This window comes from Vipera ursinii (assembly GCF_947247035.1).
Source record: "Vipera ursinii genome assembly, chromosome: Z".
NCBI lineage: Eukaryota > Metazoa > Chordata > Lepidosauria > Squamata > Viperidae > Vipera > Vipera ursinii.
The window spans coordinates 108,142,241-108,163,066 of NC_139517.1; the positions used below are offsets into that span (position 1 = coordinate 108,142,241).

At 35.4% G+C, this 20,826-nt stretch overlaps 1 protein-coding gene across 4 annotated transcripts in view; it reads right to left on the reverse strand.

The window, feature by feature from the left end:
- Window positions 1–20,826, reverse strand: part of ARHGAP21 (Rho GTPase activating protein 21) — a 78,082-nt gene that overhangs the window by 24,465 nt on the left and 32,791 nt on the right. For 3 of the 4 annotated variants that reach the window (XM_083376181.1, XM_083376182.1, XM_083376183.1), the window contains 3 exons: window positions 11,732–11,824; window positions 10,838–10,916; window positions 4,832–4,886 (listed from right to left, as the gene is read on the reverse strand). In XM_083376181.1, coding sequence (XP_083232307.1) covers window positions 4,832–4,886; window positions 10,838–10,916; window positions 11,732–11,824 — 227 coding nt within the window. Of the gene's footprint in view, window positions 1–238; window positions 286–4,831; window positions 4,887–10,837; window positions 10,917–11,731; window positions 11,825–20,826 lie in introns of those variants that run through there. The other variant, XM_083376184.1, reaches the window with a different exon arrangement.

Consider the following 20,826-nt stretch of genomic DNA (forward strand, 5'->3'; position numbering starts at 1 on the left):
ACGGCCTGGTGCTGGTCCATTGACTGGGGGTTGGGGACCCCTGGAATAGCTACTAAAAATATTGTTTTTTGCAAGCAAGATTTGGTGAGACGATAAAGCACATAAGAAATAGAAAATAAAAGAAGCTTGAATTACTGTCACCAGTCTTAGATTGTTAATCTAACTGTAGATTATGCACACACAGAAACATTTGTTGATTAGAAAGGCAAAAAAGTCTGGATAGTGGATGTGGCAGTACCTGGAGACAGCAAAACGGAAGAGAAAGAACTGGAGAAAATCACAAAATACAAAGACCTGCAAATAGAAACAAAATGGCTTGGCAAAAAAAGCAGAAAACAAAACAACAATAACAACAACAACAAATCTATTACCAGTAGTAAAAGATATCTTGGGTGCAATTCCAAAACATCTGGAGCACCACTTGAACACAATCTGCATTGACAAAATAGTCATCAGTCAATTACAAAAGTCAGTTTTATATCTTGCAATAATATATTTAATATTATTAAGCGAAAACATTTGCCTATCCCAGGTCCATGGAGAAGACTCAATAAGTGGGGAAAAAATGCCGAATCCAGTCTAAACAACTGACTGTGCAACCAACCATAAAAGAATGCTTACTAATCCTAAAGATACAGGTAGTTCTCGACTTACAACAGTTCATTTAATGACCTTTTGAAGTTATAAAAGTGACCTATGATGGTTTTTCACATTTATGATTGTTGCTACATCCCCATGCTCATGTGATCAAAATTCAAATGCTTAGCAACTGACTCATATTTTGACGATTGCAGTCCTGGGATCAAGTGATCATCTTTTGTGACTTTCTGACAAGCAAAGTCAATGGGGAAGCCAGATTTCCTTAATAACTGTGGCAAGAATGGATGTAAACTAGTTCAAAATTCACTTAACAACTGTCTCCCTTATTTTGGGCTCAATTGTCATACCTCAAGAACTACTTGTAATGATTGTTGATGTCTGTTAACCCTAAGACTTTTAATATATTGAAAATATAGTGGGTGTAGGATTAAGTTATGGATTGTTAATGTTGTATGCCACCTGGAGTCACTATGTATGAGTTGGGTGAATACATTTGTTCAATCAATCAATCAATCTCATCAATCACTATATTTTGAAGCCTATATTTTGAAGCAAAATATTCTAAACACTTTTTGCAACTTTAATAAGATTTTGTTTTGAGCGAGTTTAAAATCAGCACTTTAAATGACAGAGGCAATCATTTTAAACCACATCCTGAATTTCTCAATGTAAACAAACATATGTTTTGAAAAATTTAACTGGGAATGTTCACGCCTGGACATACATACATACATAGATTACCTTAATGGATAAAAAAGGAACATTTTTGCCTTTTTTGAAAGTTAAAGCACATAGTCTTGCAAAGTTTAGATAGATGACAGGTCAAATTGGTTGGGTAAATAGAACTGTAGAAAATCGTAAACTGTAGGCCTGTTTTGCAAGGGGAAAAATTACTATTCTTGAAATATATTTATCAGTATTCAAGTAGACTATTTATGTATAAGTTGAGCTTTTTCTTTTTCTATGCATATATCTATAGCTATATATATCTATATATCTATCTATGTCTTTGTCTATGTCTATATCTTGTTTAGCTCTGTTCTTTTTCTCCCCCTTTTTGTAGCTTGTATTTTAATATGAATAAAATAAAAAATTATTGAAAAAAAGTTAAAAACACATACTTTTGCAAAGCTTTCTGATAGACGTAATCCATCAGAAAACGAAAAAAAAGAATATTACAACATATCCTATTTTGAGCTTGAAGGAAAATAAAAGGTGGTAAAAGCTTTAGGCTCCTATGTACAAAATTACTTAAGGCTAATTCCACCACCTTAATTTTATTTTACTTTGAAATTATTTTTGTAAACAGTGATGACTCAGGATGTTAGCCTGACCCTGACTCTGAAAGCCTACATTATAAAAAGACTTCATCATTGTCTGATGAATTGTTGACATGAGCAAGAAGAACAAATTAAGGGGTACACAGAAACTGGTCATTAAAAACTTTTCTGTAGACTTAGCAGGCCTGAAGCTCCCTGGCTCATCCTAAGTATTCTAACAAGCAAAATGGTTTCGTTTAGTTTATTAGTTTAGTTTATTATATTTGTATTTGAATTGACAACCTTTAGATATTGTATTGAGGAAGACAAAAAATCATTTTCAATTTGGCTCCAGTGTTTGATAATGAGGAAGGATTTTTATGATTCAGGCTTTCAGTGTCTGGGTCACAACACCTTAATCTTTATACTTGTTGCGAAACTTAAAATAACAGATGGTATAACAGTTTCCTATGTATTCTCCTCAAACAGGATGTTTGGTTCATGAGAGCAGAGTCTCTTCTTCTAGGCCAGGGGTGTCAAACTGGTGGCCCATAGGCCGGATGTGTCACACGTAAGCCACACCCACCCCAGCTCCGCAAAGGCAAAAAACATTGTAATATGTCACGATACATCATGTGACACAGCTGAGTTTGCCCCCGTCTTCTAGGCCTTTCCTAAGGAGGCCCATGGATCGATTTTACCTCAAACAAGTCAGCCTGCATGCTGCTTGAACAAAGACCCCTGCTTCAGCCCCAAAGCTAGTTAAAACCAAGTAATGCCAGAGGACATCTATGTGTTAACTATAACAATAGTTAAAATCTGATATTGTATTATGTTTTATACACTGCTGTAGGTAACTAGATTGGTAGATTGTTTACTTGCAAAAGCAAACATAGAGCTAATGGACCAACATCTAAAAACTACCATCACCTTTCTTTTTCCATTGCTGGGTCATGGGACAAAACAAAGAGCAGAGGAAGCAAAGGAAATTCCTAAGATCACTTCTGATGAATGGAAACCAAGCAAATAAAAGTGGTTTTCCTATTAGAAGTATATTCATAATCCCAATTTACATTAAGTTTCAGTAAAATTTTATGTTCAAATTCTGTCAGTATTTATCTGTCAAAAAAGTGAAAGAATCTATCTGAAACATTTTGCATATTAAAGAGAATGGCAAACATGTTTTACTTAGTTCAAGAGGAAAATAATTTCTTCAACAAGTTTCTATATTTTTCTGAAGATTATCAGATTATTTTCACTTTATAGATGTATTCCTCGATTTACAGCCATTTGTTTAGTGACCGTTTGAAGTTACAACAGCACTGAAAAAAGTGACTTATGACTGTTGCAGCATCCCCCTGGTCACGTGATCAAAATTTGGATGCTTAGCAACTGACATGTATTTATGATGCTTGCAGTATCCTGGGGTCACATGATCCTTCTGCAACTTTCTGCCTAGCAAAGTCAATGGGGAAGCCAGATTCATTTAACAACCATTGTTAGTAACTGAAAAAATGCAGTGATTCACTTAACAACTTATGGCAAAAAGGGTGGAAAATGAGACAAAACTCACTTAACTATCTTGCACAGTAATAGAAATTTTGGGCTCAATTGTAGTCATAAGTCGAGGACTACCTATATACATTTTTCAGTATCCTTTTCAAGGTAATAACATTTATAAAATAGTATAGAAACTTTATTGATTTAGTCATTTGACCATAACAAACTATAACACTAATATTAATAAACAAATAGACACAAAGGAAACAATAGGACTTGTTGACAATAAGTCAGCACCCCAGCAGTTAACCCCAAAATGATCTAAACATTCTGTCCTCTTTGAAATGGCTCTTGATATAAAGAATACATTTTTTTTTGCTAGTGATATGCAGGTTCATGTGCTGCAAAAGGTAAGGCAGTTTCTCCTGAGTACTCCAGTATTTTTAGTTTTTAAATGAAATCTAAATAAGCTGCTCTTTCTGCAAAGTATAATTTGCTGTAAAAAAATGTCAAACTGTCTTCAATGCCTGGTGGTCCACAAATACAGTTTTTCTTCAAATGGAACTCCCATATTTTGCCAGGGAGACTCTTTGTTTGAAACAAGCTCTAGAAAGAGCTCTTTTAAGACACTAAAGCAGTGGTGGGATTCAAATATGTGAACAACCAGTACTCTGTGTGGATGCTGCTTCCAGAAGTCCATTCTGGGGCTGGGCAACAAAAAATTAGCTACCGGTTCTGCTGAACTGGTGCGAACTGGCTGAACCCCACCTCTGCACTGAGGCAAATAAATTTTAAATGTTTTTCCAATTAGGAGGCTGATTTGTGTTGAGCCAGTCACTACCAAAGATTTAAAAAATTTAAGTACTGCAATATAATCTTAGAAAGTCACAGTAGCGACTTTGTTTGAAAAATTTCCTGGCCTTTAGATCTAAATGGACTGGGAATTGGATGGAGAATCCCTATAGTGAGATGATATATCTGAAAGCAGAATCACTCAATCTCAAGGTAGCATGTCATGCAACTGTTCCTTGAAACACGGTTTGGGTACTCTATGTGGATCCATAGAAAAGATCTTCAGTCGCTAGTTGAATTATTATTAGATGGGTTTGTATAGGGAGTGTACCCAAACCTGCGTTTACTACTGCAGTTGGTATAGATTTATCTACCCCCAAGATACATTTCAGAAGAGTAGACTGCACCTGTTCCATAAGAAGGCAACATAATTTATATTCATTTCACTAAAATGAACTATAACAAACACAAAAAGTATTTTATCTGTAGTTCATTTTTACCTATTTTTATAGCACTAAAACTGCAAAAATAAATAAAATAAAAGAGGTGGTATTTATAATTTATAAATACAGAAATAGTATTATTCAAAGTTTCATTACTTTTAATATGCTAATTAAAGACCTGAACCTGAATATTATGGAGACTTTGATTTTAGATTTCAGATCAGAAGTATAACTTACAAGTTGAAGAATGTCCTCATCTTTTGGCATAACACTAAGTTCCAACTCATCATCACTGTGGGGAAAAATAAATACACAACTTTGTTATCAGGGAATTAAACTAATATACTAACAATGTGAAAATGTATTTCATTTCTAACTATAAAATCAGGAATGTTAATAACTTTAATAGTTACTCTTTTTCAAAAATCCAGCAGAGAATATAACAAAAACACAGCACAGAACATATTTATTTTTCTTAACACTATTTGCTCTGAGTCACTAGTACTTTTTAAAGCACTAACACTTGCATTCATCTTCAAAATTACCTACATGTAGATAATTTATTATGCAGAAATAAATGATGAAATCAATGTATTCCTGCCACTTATAAAAAATAAATTAAATAAATTAAAATAAAACAAAACAAATCATTTAGGATATCTCCTGTTCATACTGTGCAGTTTCCAGTGTAAACACAAATAGTCCTTGACTTACGATAATTGAGCTCAACATTTCTGTTGCTGAGTTCTGCCCCATTTTATGACCTTTCTTTCTCATCACAGTTGTTAAGTGAATCGCCACAATTGTTAAATTAGTCAAACTGTTGCTAAATGAATCTGGCTATCTCATTGATTTTGTTTGTCAGAAGGTTACAAAAGATGATCAAATGACCCCAGGATACTGCAAATGTCATAAATATGAACCAGTTGCCAAGCATCCAAATTTTGATCACATGACCATGGGGATGCTGCAACAGTTGTAAGTGTGAAAAACAGTCATAATTCACTTTTTTTCAGTGCTGTTGTCATCTTGAATGGTCACTAAATGGCTGTAAGTCAAGGACTGACTACCTGTAGGTAAGGGCAAAACCTATGAAAATGTGCTGTTGTTTCTTCTACTATCTCCATGTGGAGTAATACAATTTCCAAGGAAATGTGAATCAATATTCTTTTTTTAAATCCCTTTTAATAGAAGCTAAGTAGCTGCACCTATATATAAATGTAGAAAAAGCTGCATACAAAATAGCCTTGTGATCCTGGAAGAAAACATAACTCTTTTAATGATTCAAAGAGAGTTTCTTTGCTTGTATTGTCACATTGCAAAGCCCCTCTTTCAAAGGATTTGATCAACTCCAGAAGCAGTATTATTCCACATACAGATCAGACAAAGGGAACATAAGAATATAATGTAACAAAGAAGTAAGATTTTAGCTAAAATTGGCAGTTTTACAGATTAGACTGTCATGATAAACTGTCCCAAGATAAATTGCAAAACAGGATATATACATTGGTTACTGATCTGATTGATGGCACCTTCTTAGTATCAATACATCCTAAAATTTAACTTTCCAATATCATTTTTAAAGAAAGCCATTAGAATAAAATTTCCTAAATGTTCTTATTGCAGTAATTTTTCTAGTGATAAACCTATGCAAATAAATTTCACTGCATTAGCATTTTTAATAGTTTTATGTTGCCAAATCTTTATAGAAATGTTATAATTTGTTTTCTTATTGCTACTAATTTATGAATGCTTTAAAAATGTTCACATTAAAATGTGAACTACCAAATGGAAGACAGATCAAGCATAAATAAGTTCCAATTTTTTTAAAGAATCCTATGTAAAATACTGATTAAACACATAATTTTAGTTTCACACCTGCTGCATTAAATTGATTGATCTAAAAAGAGGTTGAAGAAAAATACAATGATAGTCTTAGAGGAATAGAATCGTACATGCTTTAATAAAAAAAACAGACCTCAAAGAGTTACAAATTAACATCTAAATCCTGACACTGTATTTTCTTTTAATCCATGCTTGATTATTTTATAAAATTCTCAAAATTACATGAGAAATTCAAGATGTACTTACATATTTTTAAAAAACTTCGTATTATTCCAAAAGTAAACAGTATATGTATGTTTGCGCTATAAAACTACAGAATATTTGGGAGCTTATAAAAGAATACTTAATATAAATGTTTGAAATACTTGTGTATAGACTTTTAACATTCAAAAAAGGGTTTTCACTGAATGTTGATTTTCCATTACCATAAGATTTGCAATCTCTCTTTTGGAATACAAGATGTGCTAAAGAAGAGGTAGGACCTTGTGGTCTTCTGAGTACTGTCAGATTGCTTTACCTAGATTTTTGGCAATTCTAATAGAGCTGATTGGAATGAGGATCAACAACATCTGGAAGTTAATGGCTCTGGCCCTGTTCCCACATCGTGGTTAATTAGGCCAACAGGGAAAGGAATTTTTGGGCTCAAAAAAAAAGAAAAAAAAAAGAATTAACTGACCTAATAAATAAATGCCAGGGTCTAGTATTTAGCACAAAATAGCACCACACTTTAGTTAGTTAGTTGCGAAGTCATGTCCGACCCATCGCGACCCTATGGACAACATTCCTCCAGGCCTTCCTGTCCTCTACCATCTTCTGGAGTCCATTTAAGCTCACGCCTACTGCTTCAGTAACTCCATCCAGCCACCTCATTCTCTGTCGTCACCTTCTTCTATTGCCCTCAATCTTTCCCAGCATGAGGCTCTTCTCCAGTGAGTCCTTCCTTCTCATTAGGTGGCCAAAGTATTTGAGTTTTAGCTTCAGGATCTGGCCTTCTAAAGAGCAGTCAGGGTTGATCTCCTCTAGGACTGACCGGTTTGATCGCCTTGCAGTCCAAGGGACTCACAGGAGTCTTCTCCAGCACCAGAGTTCAAAGGCCTCAATTCTTTGGCGCTCAGCCTTTTTTATGGTCCAGCTTTCACTGCCATACATTGCAACTGGGAAGACCATAGCCTTGACTATACACACTTTTGTTGACAGGGTGATGTCTCTGCTTTTTAGTGTGCTGTCTAGATTTGCCATGGCTTTCCTCCCGAGGAGCAAGCATCTTTTAATTTCTTGGCTACAGTCCCCATCTGCAGTGATCTTGGAGCCCAGGAAAATAAAATCTGTCACTACCTCCATTTCTTCCCCATATATTTGCCAGGAATTGAGAGGCCCGGATGCCATGATCTTGGTTTTCTGTTGAGTTTTCCAAATTTGCTGGCACATTGAGTGTAGCACTTTTACTGCATCGTCTTTTAAGATTTTGAATAGCTCAGCTGGAATACTGTCACCTCCACTAGCTTTGTTGTTGCTCAGCTTTTCTAAGGCCCACTTCACTTCACATTCTAGGATGTCTGGCTCGAGGTCAGTGACCACCTCATTGTGATTATCAGGGACGTTAAGCTCATTCTTGTATAGTTCTTCTGTGTACTTTTGCCATCACTTCTTAATTTCTTCTGCCTCTGTTAGGTCCCTGCCATTTTGGTCCTTTATCATGCCCATTTTTGCATGAAACGTTCCCTTCATCTCTCCAATTTTCTTGAAAAGATCTCTGGTCCTCCCTATTCTATTGTTTTCTTCTATTTCTTTGCACTGTTCATTTAAGAAGGCATTCTGATCTCTTCTACCTATTCTCTGGAATTCTGCATTCAATTGGGCGTATCTTTCTTTTTCACCCTTGCCTTTCGCTTCCCTCCTTTCCTCAGCTATATGCAAAGCTACCTCAGACAGCCATTTTGCTTTCTTGCATTTCTTTTTCTTTGGGATGGTTTTGGTTGCTACCTCTTGTACAATGTTGTGAACCTCTGTCCATAGTTCTTCAGGCATCCTGTCTATCAGATCTAATTCCTTAAATCTATTTGTCACCTCTACTGTATATTCAACAGGGATATGATTTAATTCATACCTGACTGGCCTAGCGCTTTTCCCTACTTTCTTCAGTTTAAGCCTAAACTTTGCAATGAGAAGCTCATGGTCTGAGCCACAGTCAGCTCCTGGTCTTGTTTTTACTGATTGTATAGAGCTTCTCCATCTTTGGCTGCAGAGCATATAGTCAATCTGATTTCTGTGTTGACCGTCTGGTGATGTCCTTGTGTAGAGCCGTCTCTTGGGTTGTTGGAAAAGAGTGTTTGCTATGACCATCGTATTCTCTTGACAAAATTCTATCAGCCTGTGCCCTGCTTCATTTTGTACTCCAAGGCCAAACTTGCCTGTTATTCCGCTTATCTTTTGGCTTCCTACTTTAGCATTCCAGTCCCCCATGATGATAAGGACATCATTTTTTGGTGTTAGTTCTATAAGGTGCTGTAGGGCTTCATAGAACCGGTCAATTTCATCCTCTTCAGCACCGGTGGTTGGGGCATAGACCTGGACTACTGTGATATTGAATGGTTTGCCTTGGATTCGAACTGAGATTATTCTGTCATTTTGAGGATTGTATCCCAGTATTGCTTTTCCTACTCTTTTATTGACTATGAAGGCTACTCTATTTCTTCTGAGGGATTCTTGCCCGCAGTAGTATACCTGATGGTCATCTGAATTAAATTCACCCATTCCTGCCCACTTTAGTTCGCTGATACCTAAGATGTCGATGTTCAGTCTTGTCATCTCTTGTTTGACCACGTCCAGCTTGCCTTGATTCATGGATCTTACATTCCAGGTTCCTATGGAGAAAAAATCTTTACAGCATTGGACTTTCTTTTCACCACCAGACATATCCACAGCTGAGGGTCCTTTCGGCTTTGGCCCAGTCGCTTCATTCTTTCTGGTGCTACTAGTACTAGCCCTCTGCTCTTCCCCAGTAGCATATTGGACGCCTTCCGACCTGAGGGGCTCATCTTCCAGCGTCATATCGTTTTGCCTTTTGGTACTGTCCATAGGGTTTTCATGGCAAAGATACTGGAGTGGTTTGCCATTTCCTTCTCCAGTGGATCACGTTTTGTCAGAACTCTCTGCTATGACCTTTCCGTCTTGGGTGGCAAGACGGCATAGCTCATAGCTTCATTGAATTACGCAAGCCCCTTCGCCATGACAAGGCAGTAATCCATGAAGGGGAGCACCACACTTACAAAGGATTAAATTAATTCCAGCTATCTAGCCATGTTTTGGGAACACCAAATCCCAATCAACTGCTCTTTTTTGTTTACACAGACCTGCAAGAAACAGAGGTGGAAAGAACAGGCCGAATTCAATCTCCCAAACAGTTTGCCTGGCCATTCAGAAAGGGATTACTAATGAAGCCTACCAGTATTTCCAGGGAGAAGAGTCCATTTGTGGGTTACCAGGCATTTTCTGAATGAACATGTATAGTTCTTGTGATCGAGCAGTTGTTCAGCAGCCATTCAAATGGCACTTAATGAGGGGGACTTACACATCCTTATAATTGCTTCAATTTGAGCACTTGATAACTGGCTCATAATTATGACAGTCACAGCATTTCAGAGTTACATGATCATCACCTTCACTGCTGGCCTCCATCAAGCAAAGTCAATGGAGAAGTTAGCAGGGGGTCCACAAAACATGTGACTGCAGGATACTGTGCCTGTACAGGAGACATGTCAAACTCACAACATTGCTGGTAATGGGGTAGGCATGGCTTCCACATGACGCGTCCGGCCCATGGGCCAGCAGTTCGACACCCCTTCTGTACAGGATTCATCTAGGGATGGCAATTAGAACTGTCACAATTGCAGTTGTAAATTGGCATGATCAGGTGACATTGCACTTTACAATTATGTTGCTTAGTGACAGAATTACTGGTCCCAATTGTGGTTGATACCTATATTCCTGAAGAATGACTTTTGACCCAACTAGTGTGATTGCAAACCAAACATAAGAAAGCTTGACTTGGTTAGTGAATGACTAGATTAAGTATATTATGGAAAGATAACACCTATAAAGTCTGGCATAAGATGCAGTAAAATTCGCTTCAGAATTATTTTCATTGTTGTAAATGTTATCAACAAGAAAAGCCAGACTGAAATGCTTAAACTGCAAGAGGAAAAACTAGATGTTTTTAACCATTCACCTTCATTTGTTAACCATTTGATTTTGAGGTTTAATTATAATTCATCATATGTTATGATCACAGAATAAAACAATTTCATAAATCAATCAATACTTTTTGAAGATATATTTTATATGAAAATAAATATTTTATATTAAAATTCAAATTATATTTAAAAATAAATGGTTTACCTGTTCTGAATTAAAGCAATTACTTGAGAAAATGTCTTTCCTATGACACTTTCTCTGTTCACTTTTATAATTCTGTCACCTACAGATAAAAAAGGAAACAAAGTCATTCTTTTCTTGATTTAAAGTTGACACAATTTTTTTTAACAAAAGGGGAATTAAAAACAATTCTAATTTTCTTCTTTACATCTACTATAGCACCTTAAATTAGGAGATGAGTCATGGCAACTGGACTTAAAGTTGCCATGGCTCACCTTCCAGAAAATTGTACCTGGATGACTGAGAAACTTTGATACCGTAACTAGGATTATTCTAAAAATAACAGGGATGTTATCATGGATGAAATCTACAAGTGTGGAACTCATTTATTATTCCAGATCTCATGGCATATACACAACATGGATCTCACAATATGGAAATACATAATGATGTCTTGCCTTTTTCTAGCAATATATGAAGTAGTCATAGCTTTCAAAACTCATTAACTCTTTTAAAAATCCACCAAATTTTTTTAATGAGCTAATGGAAATGAAGGAATTCCCACCATAGTCAAATAACCATTAAATTGTTAGTGGTGTTATATGCAGGGCTTTTTTTCTCATAGAACGCTCAGAATGGAGTTCCGGCACCTTTTTTGGATGGAACCTTGTAGGGTAGGCAAGGTGGTTTGTATGACATGTGTGAGTTCCGGCACCTTTTTCTTTTACAAAAAAAAGCACTGGTTATATGCATATGTAAAACATGTAAAATGTATTCATGAATATAAAATGTCAGAGTTATCAGGACTGATTTGCCAAACAATGAACTTTGGCATGAAGTTTAAATTTGCCTATTATCTATAAAATTATACACCAAACTCAGAGATAAGATTACTATATACAGAGATGTGAAAGACACCTGTGGATAGTCCAGCTTCAAAAGCAGGCCCTCCTTCTCTAACTTGTTTAACAAATATGGTATCCACTGGCTCAGGCTTCTTTCTTGATTTCCCTAAAAGATAAGTTGAACATAAATATTGAGACCATGAAATATTTCATAGATAGAAAATCCTTGTAAAAAGTCAACATTTCATTACTGAAAAATTAATATTTTATTTGCATTTTGCAGAGATTATTCAAGTTTTGAATTATTGGTTTCATTGTAGTATCTAGTAATAAACTTTTCACAAACTGTGTAATATGTGGTAGACACCTAAATAGCTGAGTCAGATGGTAATTATGAAGATTTTCCGAAACAGCTTAAATAACAGCTTTGTGGATTGGTTTCTTGATGTTCACTTTTCATTAATATATGTATAGCTAGAAACAAACAAGAATCTTGAACAGCTGGATATTTGCAGCCCAGATAGACCATTATTACTGTTACTAATAGTAATAATAATAATGGCAGCAATCTTTTCAACAAGGCACAAAACAATGGAAATACACCTAGCTGAATTGGAAAGCTGAAAGACAGAAATTAACACCTTCCTATTATAATTGGAAAATACAATTTATATCTTATAGTGATGTGCAATGGATGAATTTAGATCAGGCATGTCAAACTCGCGATGTCACGTGACGTCCTGTGACATATCGGAACTTTTTCCCATTGCCGAAAATGGGATGGGCGCGGTTTCTCTGTGACGCTCCAGCCTGTGGGCCGGCAGTTTGACACCCTTGATTTAGATCCTTCTAGAAAAGACTATTTTTCTTTTGAAAAATTATATTTGAGTTTTATTACCACAAATTAGTTACTAATTAAGAAAAATAACTGTTGCTTGTGAACACTAAAGCACAAATAAAACAAAGTAAAAATGCAGTGTAGGGAAAGGGTATCTCTGCTGTTAATATCTAGTGAAGCAAAAACAGAGAATAACTTCTGATAAATGTTTAATGAAGTAATAAACTTGCAAACTCATTCATATTTACACATATAGGGAACGGTTGCTGGAATTGGGTATGTGTAGTTTAATGAAGAGAAGGGTGAGGGGTGATATGATAGCAGTGTTCCAATATCTCAGGGGCTGCCACAAAGAAGAGGGAGCCAAGCTATTCTCCAAAGCACCTGAAAGCAGGACAAGAAGCAACAGATGGAAACTAGTCAAGGAGAGAAGCAACCTAGAACTAAGGAGAAACTTCCTGACAGTTAGAACAATTAACCAGTGGAACAACCTGCCTCCAGAGGTGGTGAATGCTCCAACACTGGAGGTTTTTAAGAAGAGACTGGACAGCCATTTGCCTGAAATGGTATAGGGTTTCCTGCCTGAGCAGGGGGTTGGACTAGATGGCCTCCAAGGTCCCTTCCAACTTTATGATGATGATGATGATGATATTATTATTATTATTATTATTATTATTATTATTATTATTATTATTATTATTATTATTATTATTAATTCGCTGTCTTCCAATGTAAAAAAAAGCAAAGTTCAGTCTTTCACTGTCTACCTCAACATAAAGTTTTGAGACATGGTTGCAAGTAAACTTCTTTGCTAATTTTACTGCTTTACTGTTTTATGATCACCAAACTAGGTAAATAAATGGGCAGGTTTACTCAAAACTTAATTTTGAAATGTAAATTGAAAAATGCAAGCAAAGATACTATATATAATAAGGTTACTTGTATTAAGTTACCATAAATATATTTGTGAGGCAGTTAAAATAAAACAACCTAAACAAAATAGACTTAATAAATGGTGGCTATATAGGAAGGCATTTAAGCGAGACTACATTCCCAACATTGTTTGTTATTCTGAATTATTTAGCAATAAAAACTTAATGAATTTCTTTCTTTATATGTCATATATTAATATATCAACTCACCTAACATTTCTCCTCTATATTTGCATAGAATTTCAACATTCTTCAGGGTTAATTGAAGGTTGTTACAAATTACCCCAACATTCTTTCTGCATTCTTTAGAATATCCTCCAACATCTATAAAGTTGTGAGAACTTTTTGCAAATACTTGGGGATTTATAGTGGTTGCCCTAACATTTACCAAGATTAAAGCTCCATTTTCATACCCTTAAATTCATGAACCTCTCCCCAAAGAAGTCCTAAAAGTCCTAAAATACAAACCTTGAGCTACTTCAATGAAGTTTACTTCACCTCTTGAGCAAGAGAAACTGATGCATGTGCTATGAACAGAAAATTTCGAACCCATTCTTTAGGAGTTTTTACTTAGCCACCATTCCACCCTGTTGCAGTCCAAACATTCTCGCACTTTACAACAAGTGATAGCAGGTCCTTTAAAGATTCAGAAGAAACAAATAGGCTCTGGCTGACACAGCTGTAGCTAATGATGAAACTTAAGGTCACACCATCCCTAAATGGGGCTGTAGCCTGTGAATTATCCTATTAGCTCCTTTTTGCTTACAGTCTTAGTATATTAACACTATATGCTACAGAGTTTTTGAAAATAAGCAGCATGTAGATTATGATAATAAACAAATAAGCCTAAAACATGATTAGTGCTTTTTCCTTCCATATTCTACAACTGACTGAGGTTTTTGATACATTTACTCTTTTTTATCCAGAAGAAAATTCATCAAACACTATTTATATTGCTAAATATGTTCTCCAAATTAAATCAGAAAAGAATTTCACATCCAGACAAGAATGAAACTGATTGTGTATTTTGGTAAAATTATTTGCAAAAATTTTAACTCAAGCTGATTGAAATTATTCATTTTTCAACCTATTTTCAGTGTAACAGAGTAAAGGAAGAATAGTTCTTTTTCATCTCAATAAACTTTATTTACACTATCTCCATGGTATGAGATGGCAAAAATGGTGCTCATGGAAATGTGAAAAGACAAATACTTGGTCTATTTTAAGTAAAATTTGGTTCATAAAACGATTAGCAATGGATATATATTGGCTGTACATATGTATTACTTTTCCATCTGCTGATTCTAGTATAGGCAAGCAGGCAAATCTCAAAAGACCTGAAAAAATAGGGTTCTCAGAATATTGAATGTTGGGGGGGTGCTCCACAGTGAGCTGAAAAATGTTTAATAATTTACTGTAATGATTTAAAGGAATAACTACACTGCACTTTCTAAATAAGTATGAAGTGACTACAGCTGCAGCAAAAATGTAGCTCACATAGCCTTAAAATGATTCATTGATAGACGAAAATAAGGAAATTGAAATTGCAGTTGCCATGGATACCATTACACAAGATCAAAAGACAAATGGGTAGAAGAAGTAACAGAAAACACAATGATAAATGCACAAAAATATCTTAGGAGGATTATATTTTCTACTTCATTTAACATGCTTCTCAAAAAGGAAAAAAGAGTATCATATTTAACTGAAATGAAATTGAATGAATGTATGTATACAGGTAGTCCTCAACATATGACCACAATTGAGCCCAGAATTTATGTTGCTAAGTGAGACAGTTAAGTGAGTTTTGCCCCATTTAATGACATTTCTTGCCACAATTGTTAAGTTGCTAAGTGAGACAGTTAAGTGAGTTTTGCCCCATTTAATGACATTTCTTGCCACAATTGTTAAGTGAATCATTGCAGTTCAGTTAGCAGATGGTTGTTAAGTGAATTGGGCTTCCTATTTACTTTGCTTGTCAGAAGGTTGCAAAAGGTGAGCACATGACCCCGGGACATAGCAAAGGTCATACATATGAACCAGTTACCAAGCATCTGAATTTTGACCACATGACTGTGGTGTTCCTACAACTGTCTAAATGAATGGTTGTAAGTCAAGGACTACTTATATACACATATTCTCCACTTAAATAAGGTAAGTTATCATATACCTACATACCTTTATATCAACCTGTTGAATTTTAATTATCTAGTAATGTTCTCAATAGTGTCATTTATTTTATATCCTGTCTTTATTATTTTTATAAACAACTCAAGGCACTGAGCATATCTAATATTCCCTCCTCCAAGTTTCTCCAAAAAGACAATCCTGTGAGCTGTGTTAGGCTTAAAGAATGATGGCCCCTAGATCACCCAGTTGGCTTTCATGCCTAAGATGGAACTAGAACTCATAATCTCCGAGTTAGTTCATAATAAAGAGTAAAAGTACTCTATTTTGATTTTCATAGTTATAACTGATATAAAATGAGAAAATAATATCTGCATTCTAGAACCAATAAGCATTTCATCATAAAACACACTGAAGTATTCTAATAGCTCAACATTATCTTTTGTATGGAAAAAGATACAGAAAAGCTTTGACCCATCTCTCATTACACTAAAATTTCACATCATCTAATACATGTTTCAAATTATAGAATAGGAAGCCCCATTTCACACAACTTCTAGTTCAGTTATGGAACATACTACCTCAGGATACATTATAACCTAGTTAATTGTAAAAGTTGTAAAACTAACATAGTTAGTTGTAAAAGTTGTGAAACTTTGACAAATACTAACTACTTCTCATGATAGTGATGCATTATATCCTAGACACACAATCCAGGAGAAAAGCACTCACGTAGGGTAAATGATGTCTATCACCAACTTCCTAATTTTAACAACCTTAAATGTAGAAAGATAATTTTTCAGAAAAAGAACCACCACAACAAAGTTATCACTAAAAGCCAACATGGGTTTGTCAAAAACAGATCATGCCAAACAAACCTTATTGCATTTTTTGACCAAGTAACAAAACTAGTGGACCAGAGGAATGCTGTAGATATAATTTACTTGGACTTCAGTAAGGCATTTGATCAAGTAGATCACAACCTACTACTTGATAAGATAGAAAAATGTGGGTTAGATAGCATCACCACCAGATGGATTCGTAGCTGGCTGACAGGCTGTACTCAACGTGTGGTCCTCAATGGAACTGCATCTACATGGAAGGAAGTGTGTAGTGGGGTGCCCCAGGGCTCTGTTCTGGGCCCAGTGCTCTTCAATATCTTCATCAATGATTTGGATGAGGGGATAGATGGGGAACTCATCAAATTTGCAGATGACACCAAGCTGGCAGGAATAGCCAACACTCCAGAAGATAGGCTTAAGATACAGGAGGATCTGGACAGACTCGAACACTGGGCACTATCTAACAAAATGAAATTCAATGGTGAAAAAACTAAGGTTCTAAATTTAGGCAGGAAAAACCAAATGTACAGGTATAGTATAGGTGGTATCTTGGTCAATAGTAGTAACTGTGAGAGGGATCTTGGAGTCCTAGTGGACAATCACTTAAATATGAGCCAGCAGTGTGCTGCAGCTGCCAAAAAAGCCAACACAGTGCTAGGCTGCATTAACAGAGGGATAGAATCAAGATCACGTGAAGTATTAATACCACTTTATAATGCCTTGGTAGGGCCACACCTGGAATACTGCATCCAGTTTTGGTCACCACGATGTAAAAAAGATGTCGGGACTCTAGAAAGAGTACAGAGAAGAGCAACAAAGATGATTGGGGGACTGGAGGCTAAAACATATAGGGAACGGTTGTTGGAATTGGGTATGTGTAGTTTAATGAAGAGAAGGGTGAGGGGTGACATGATAGCAGTGTTCCAATATCTCAGGGGCTGCCACAAAGAAGAGGGAGCCAAGCTATTCTCCAAAGCACCTGAAAGCAGGACATTCCCACGACGATAGGGAATGGCAGTAGGTGTATGCACGGAGGACCGTATCAACATCCGGGATCGCGCCCCCGCTCCAGAACATGTTAATTATACTTAGATAAGCCAATGTCAGAAATGAATCATAACCATTTATGTCTCACTGTTTGGTAATCAAGCAATCAATCAACAATGATTGATGGCTGTGAAGCATAATTTGCTAAGTTAGCTCCATCTATTACTTTCAAAGCACTTGCTTCTCAAGTTTTATTCAAGAATTTCATACTTTTACCCAAGTATGCCACTAGGTGGCTCCTGTGCATGTAATTAAAGCACCATCATAGCAGCAATTTCACTTATAAAGAATAATATGTCCATCATATCCACTATGACAATTGGGCTCAAATAACATTGACTACCTTATATCTTAGCTACTTTATAAGGATGTAAAAACAGAAGGTTTTTTATGCTACTTTTATATGGCCATACTGAGCATGAATTCTGAGCTATTTATTCCCTTATAATACAGAATTTTATGGTGCCTTTTCTATGTTTTATAAATTAACTTCTTCTAAAAATGTTTTTAATAAAACACATTGAGACATACTGTGCATGCATCTATAATTGAGAAATCAGTAAGTTTTATTTTACAATTTTTCTTTCTTTTTGATTTATCTGAAAATGTATGGTTTTAACATATAATTATGTATTTTATAAAGATGATGGGCTGTTCACAAAGAGACAGATTGAAAAACTCAGATGGCATCCACAACCAGAAAATCGAACCCCACTATTATATTTACTCATTCATTTTATTACTTAAAGGAGGTCCTGGGGAGGATGTCATTTTTATGAGAAGATAGTCAACTGGATACAAATCAAATCAAATAAATACATGGTCCAATAAAGTGAACTCCATGCATAGGAGAAGTTGTTCTAAATAAGCAAGCAACTTATTCTCTTTCTGAACTACTAGAATAAAGGAGGAATAAAAACATAATAATGAAGGAACCTAAATAATTAACGTAGTCCTCAACTGATGAGTGGAATGGAGACTGCCAAATATGGTTGTAAGTTTTGGCAGTTATAAAGCAGATCATCACAAGACCAACCTGATTTTTAGAATGCTTTGGTTAGGCAACCATGATGATTATTAAGTGAACCCATTGTTTGCTATGGGCATTTTTGCCAAAAACTAGAAGTAGCCAGTTTTCAGCAAAAATATTGTAATTGTGGTCGTGTGTGTGTGTGTGTTGGGGGCAGCCATTAAAAACTTCAGAACTGGGTCATAAGTACTTTGGGGGTTCTGTCATAACTTTGTAAGTTGGCTAGCTGTACCCCTATTGCTTCTCTGTAGAAAGTCAAGGTGACTTTCATGAACCTATACTCGCTGCTAAATGACTAGATTTTTTTTAATGTATCCAATGGCCAATAAAAATTGACTTGATAAATATTCATGCTATCTTAAAACTACCATCCATTTCCCTTCATTTTAATTGTATAGTTACTTAAATGGCAACTCCCTCTTCTTTAATTTACTCCATTTTGTCCCTTTCAGTCTCTTGAACACATAGGCTTCCATCTTTCTCAATTGCCAATATTTACTTCATATTCACAATTGTAAAACTAGCATTTAAATTTCATTTTTTTCATCCGTGCACATGTAAACCCAAGCTGCTATTTATTGCCCTCAAAATGCATAATAACAGGACTCTTTTAAGGTAGCACATGCTGACATCGTTTACTATTAATACATCCACCTGGGACAGACCCAAATACTTAAAATCACAAGAAAGCAATATCCTCCCTATCTTAAGTTTCTACTTTCAACTACTTCACATTCTTCATAGAGATATTGTCACATTCTTCCTAGAAATATTGTCAAGGATACAATTTCCTGGCTTCAAATATAATCCTCACTAGCTCTTGTAATTAGTTTGGGGTAATAAAGAAAGTAGAGTTGAGTTCTTCTCAGCTAAGGCTGTGAGCCAAAGAGTAACTTTTCTTTTTCTCCCAGGAATCTGTTGCAATGTTTTCATGATATCAGGTAACTTGGAAATTGTATTTTTCCCAGATACCTAAGGTCCATACACAGGGCCTAGCTATTCACCAAGAGAGACAGACAGATGTGGAAAAGATCTTTAAATCACCCTTAGAGATGTTTGCCCTACATCAAATCTGTTAGTTTGATAAACAAATTGGTTTGAATTTTATCTATGCTACTGTGTTCTTTTTAAATGCTTTATTGTGTTTTTGTATGTGCTAAACCATAAAGAATCCTGTGACTGGGCAACATACAAATTTAATTAATATTAATTTATTTGTCTACGTGTATCAGTATGTCATCAGTTTTAATTTATGTCATCAATTAAAACTGGCTTCCTTGTGCTTTTGTTGATTTCTACCAAGAAGGATTTATTATCACATTTATGATTCTAAGGATTCAAATAGAAGATCCTGATAAGACAAAGGGAGAGATTTTCTCTAGATATCTTGGATTATTTCGTACTGTTTCCTATCCAAGGCACTGCTGTATATGCCTCACAAAGGAACAAAAATATGAACACATTTCTTCATAAAGTCTATTGATGAGCCTATTGTCACCAAGCCTATTGTCAATTCAACATTGAACAAACTTCTGTATTCTCATTATCGGATATGAAATGATAACTTGATCTAGTATAAGTTTGGATGAGACTTATTTAGAGAAATCCTAATCTGTAATTTTCACACCTGTGCTTAATAAAAATAATGTAGTATCCTACTACATCCTATTAAGGTTCAGGCAGTCCATCTGACTTATGGATAACTTATACCTATGAACAGGGTGTCTATTAGTAAAAATGGTGAACAGCATTCTTCCTTAAGCCAGTGAACTGCTAAAGCTGTGCAATGTTTACTTAATATATTTATATTACACACACACACACACACACACACACACACACACACACACACACACACACGTACATTTCGCCGGGATCTGAAAACCTGGTTTTTTGATCTATCAGGCCTGGACTGAAGGGGTTTTAACTTTTTATATTGTTTTAATTGTTGGGCTTATGTAATTTAATCTATTTTAATTTATACTATTTTTATATTATATTTTATGCTGCCCTGTAAACTGCCCTGAGTCCTTTGGGAATAGGGCGGTATAAAAATTTAATTAATTAATTAATTAATTAAATAATATTATAAATATATTAAAATATATATTTAATATATAGCCTGTTTTCAGCAGATCATGAAAACATTGTTTGGCTTCAACAGTTCATTGGCTTGAGGAAGGAGAACTTACATACAAATCTGAGGTAAAGACAGACTTGGGAACAGATCTCATTCTTAACCCAGGGACTGCCTGGATAAATGGTTAACTCTACTTGCGTATAATATGCAATTCCAGCACTCTGATAATAATTTCCAATTTCATAACGATTATAAAATATATTTAATATCTA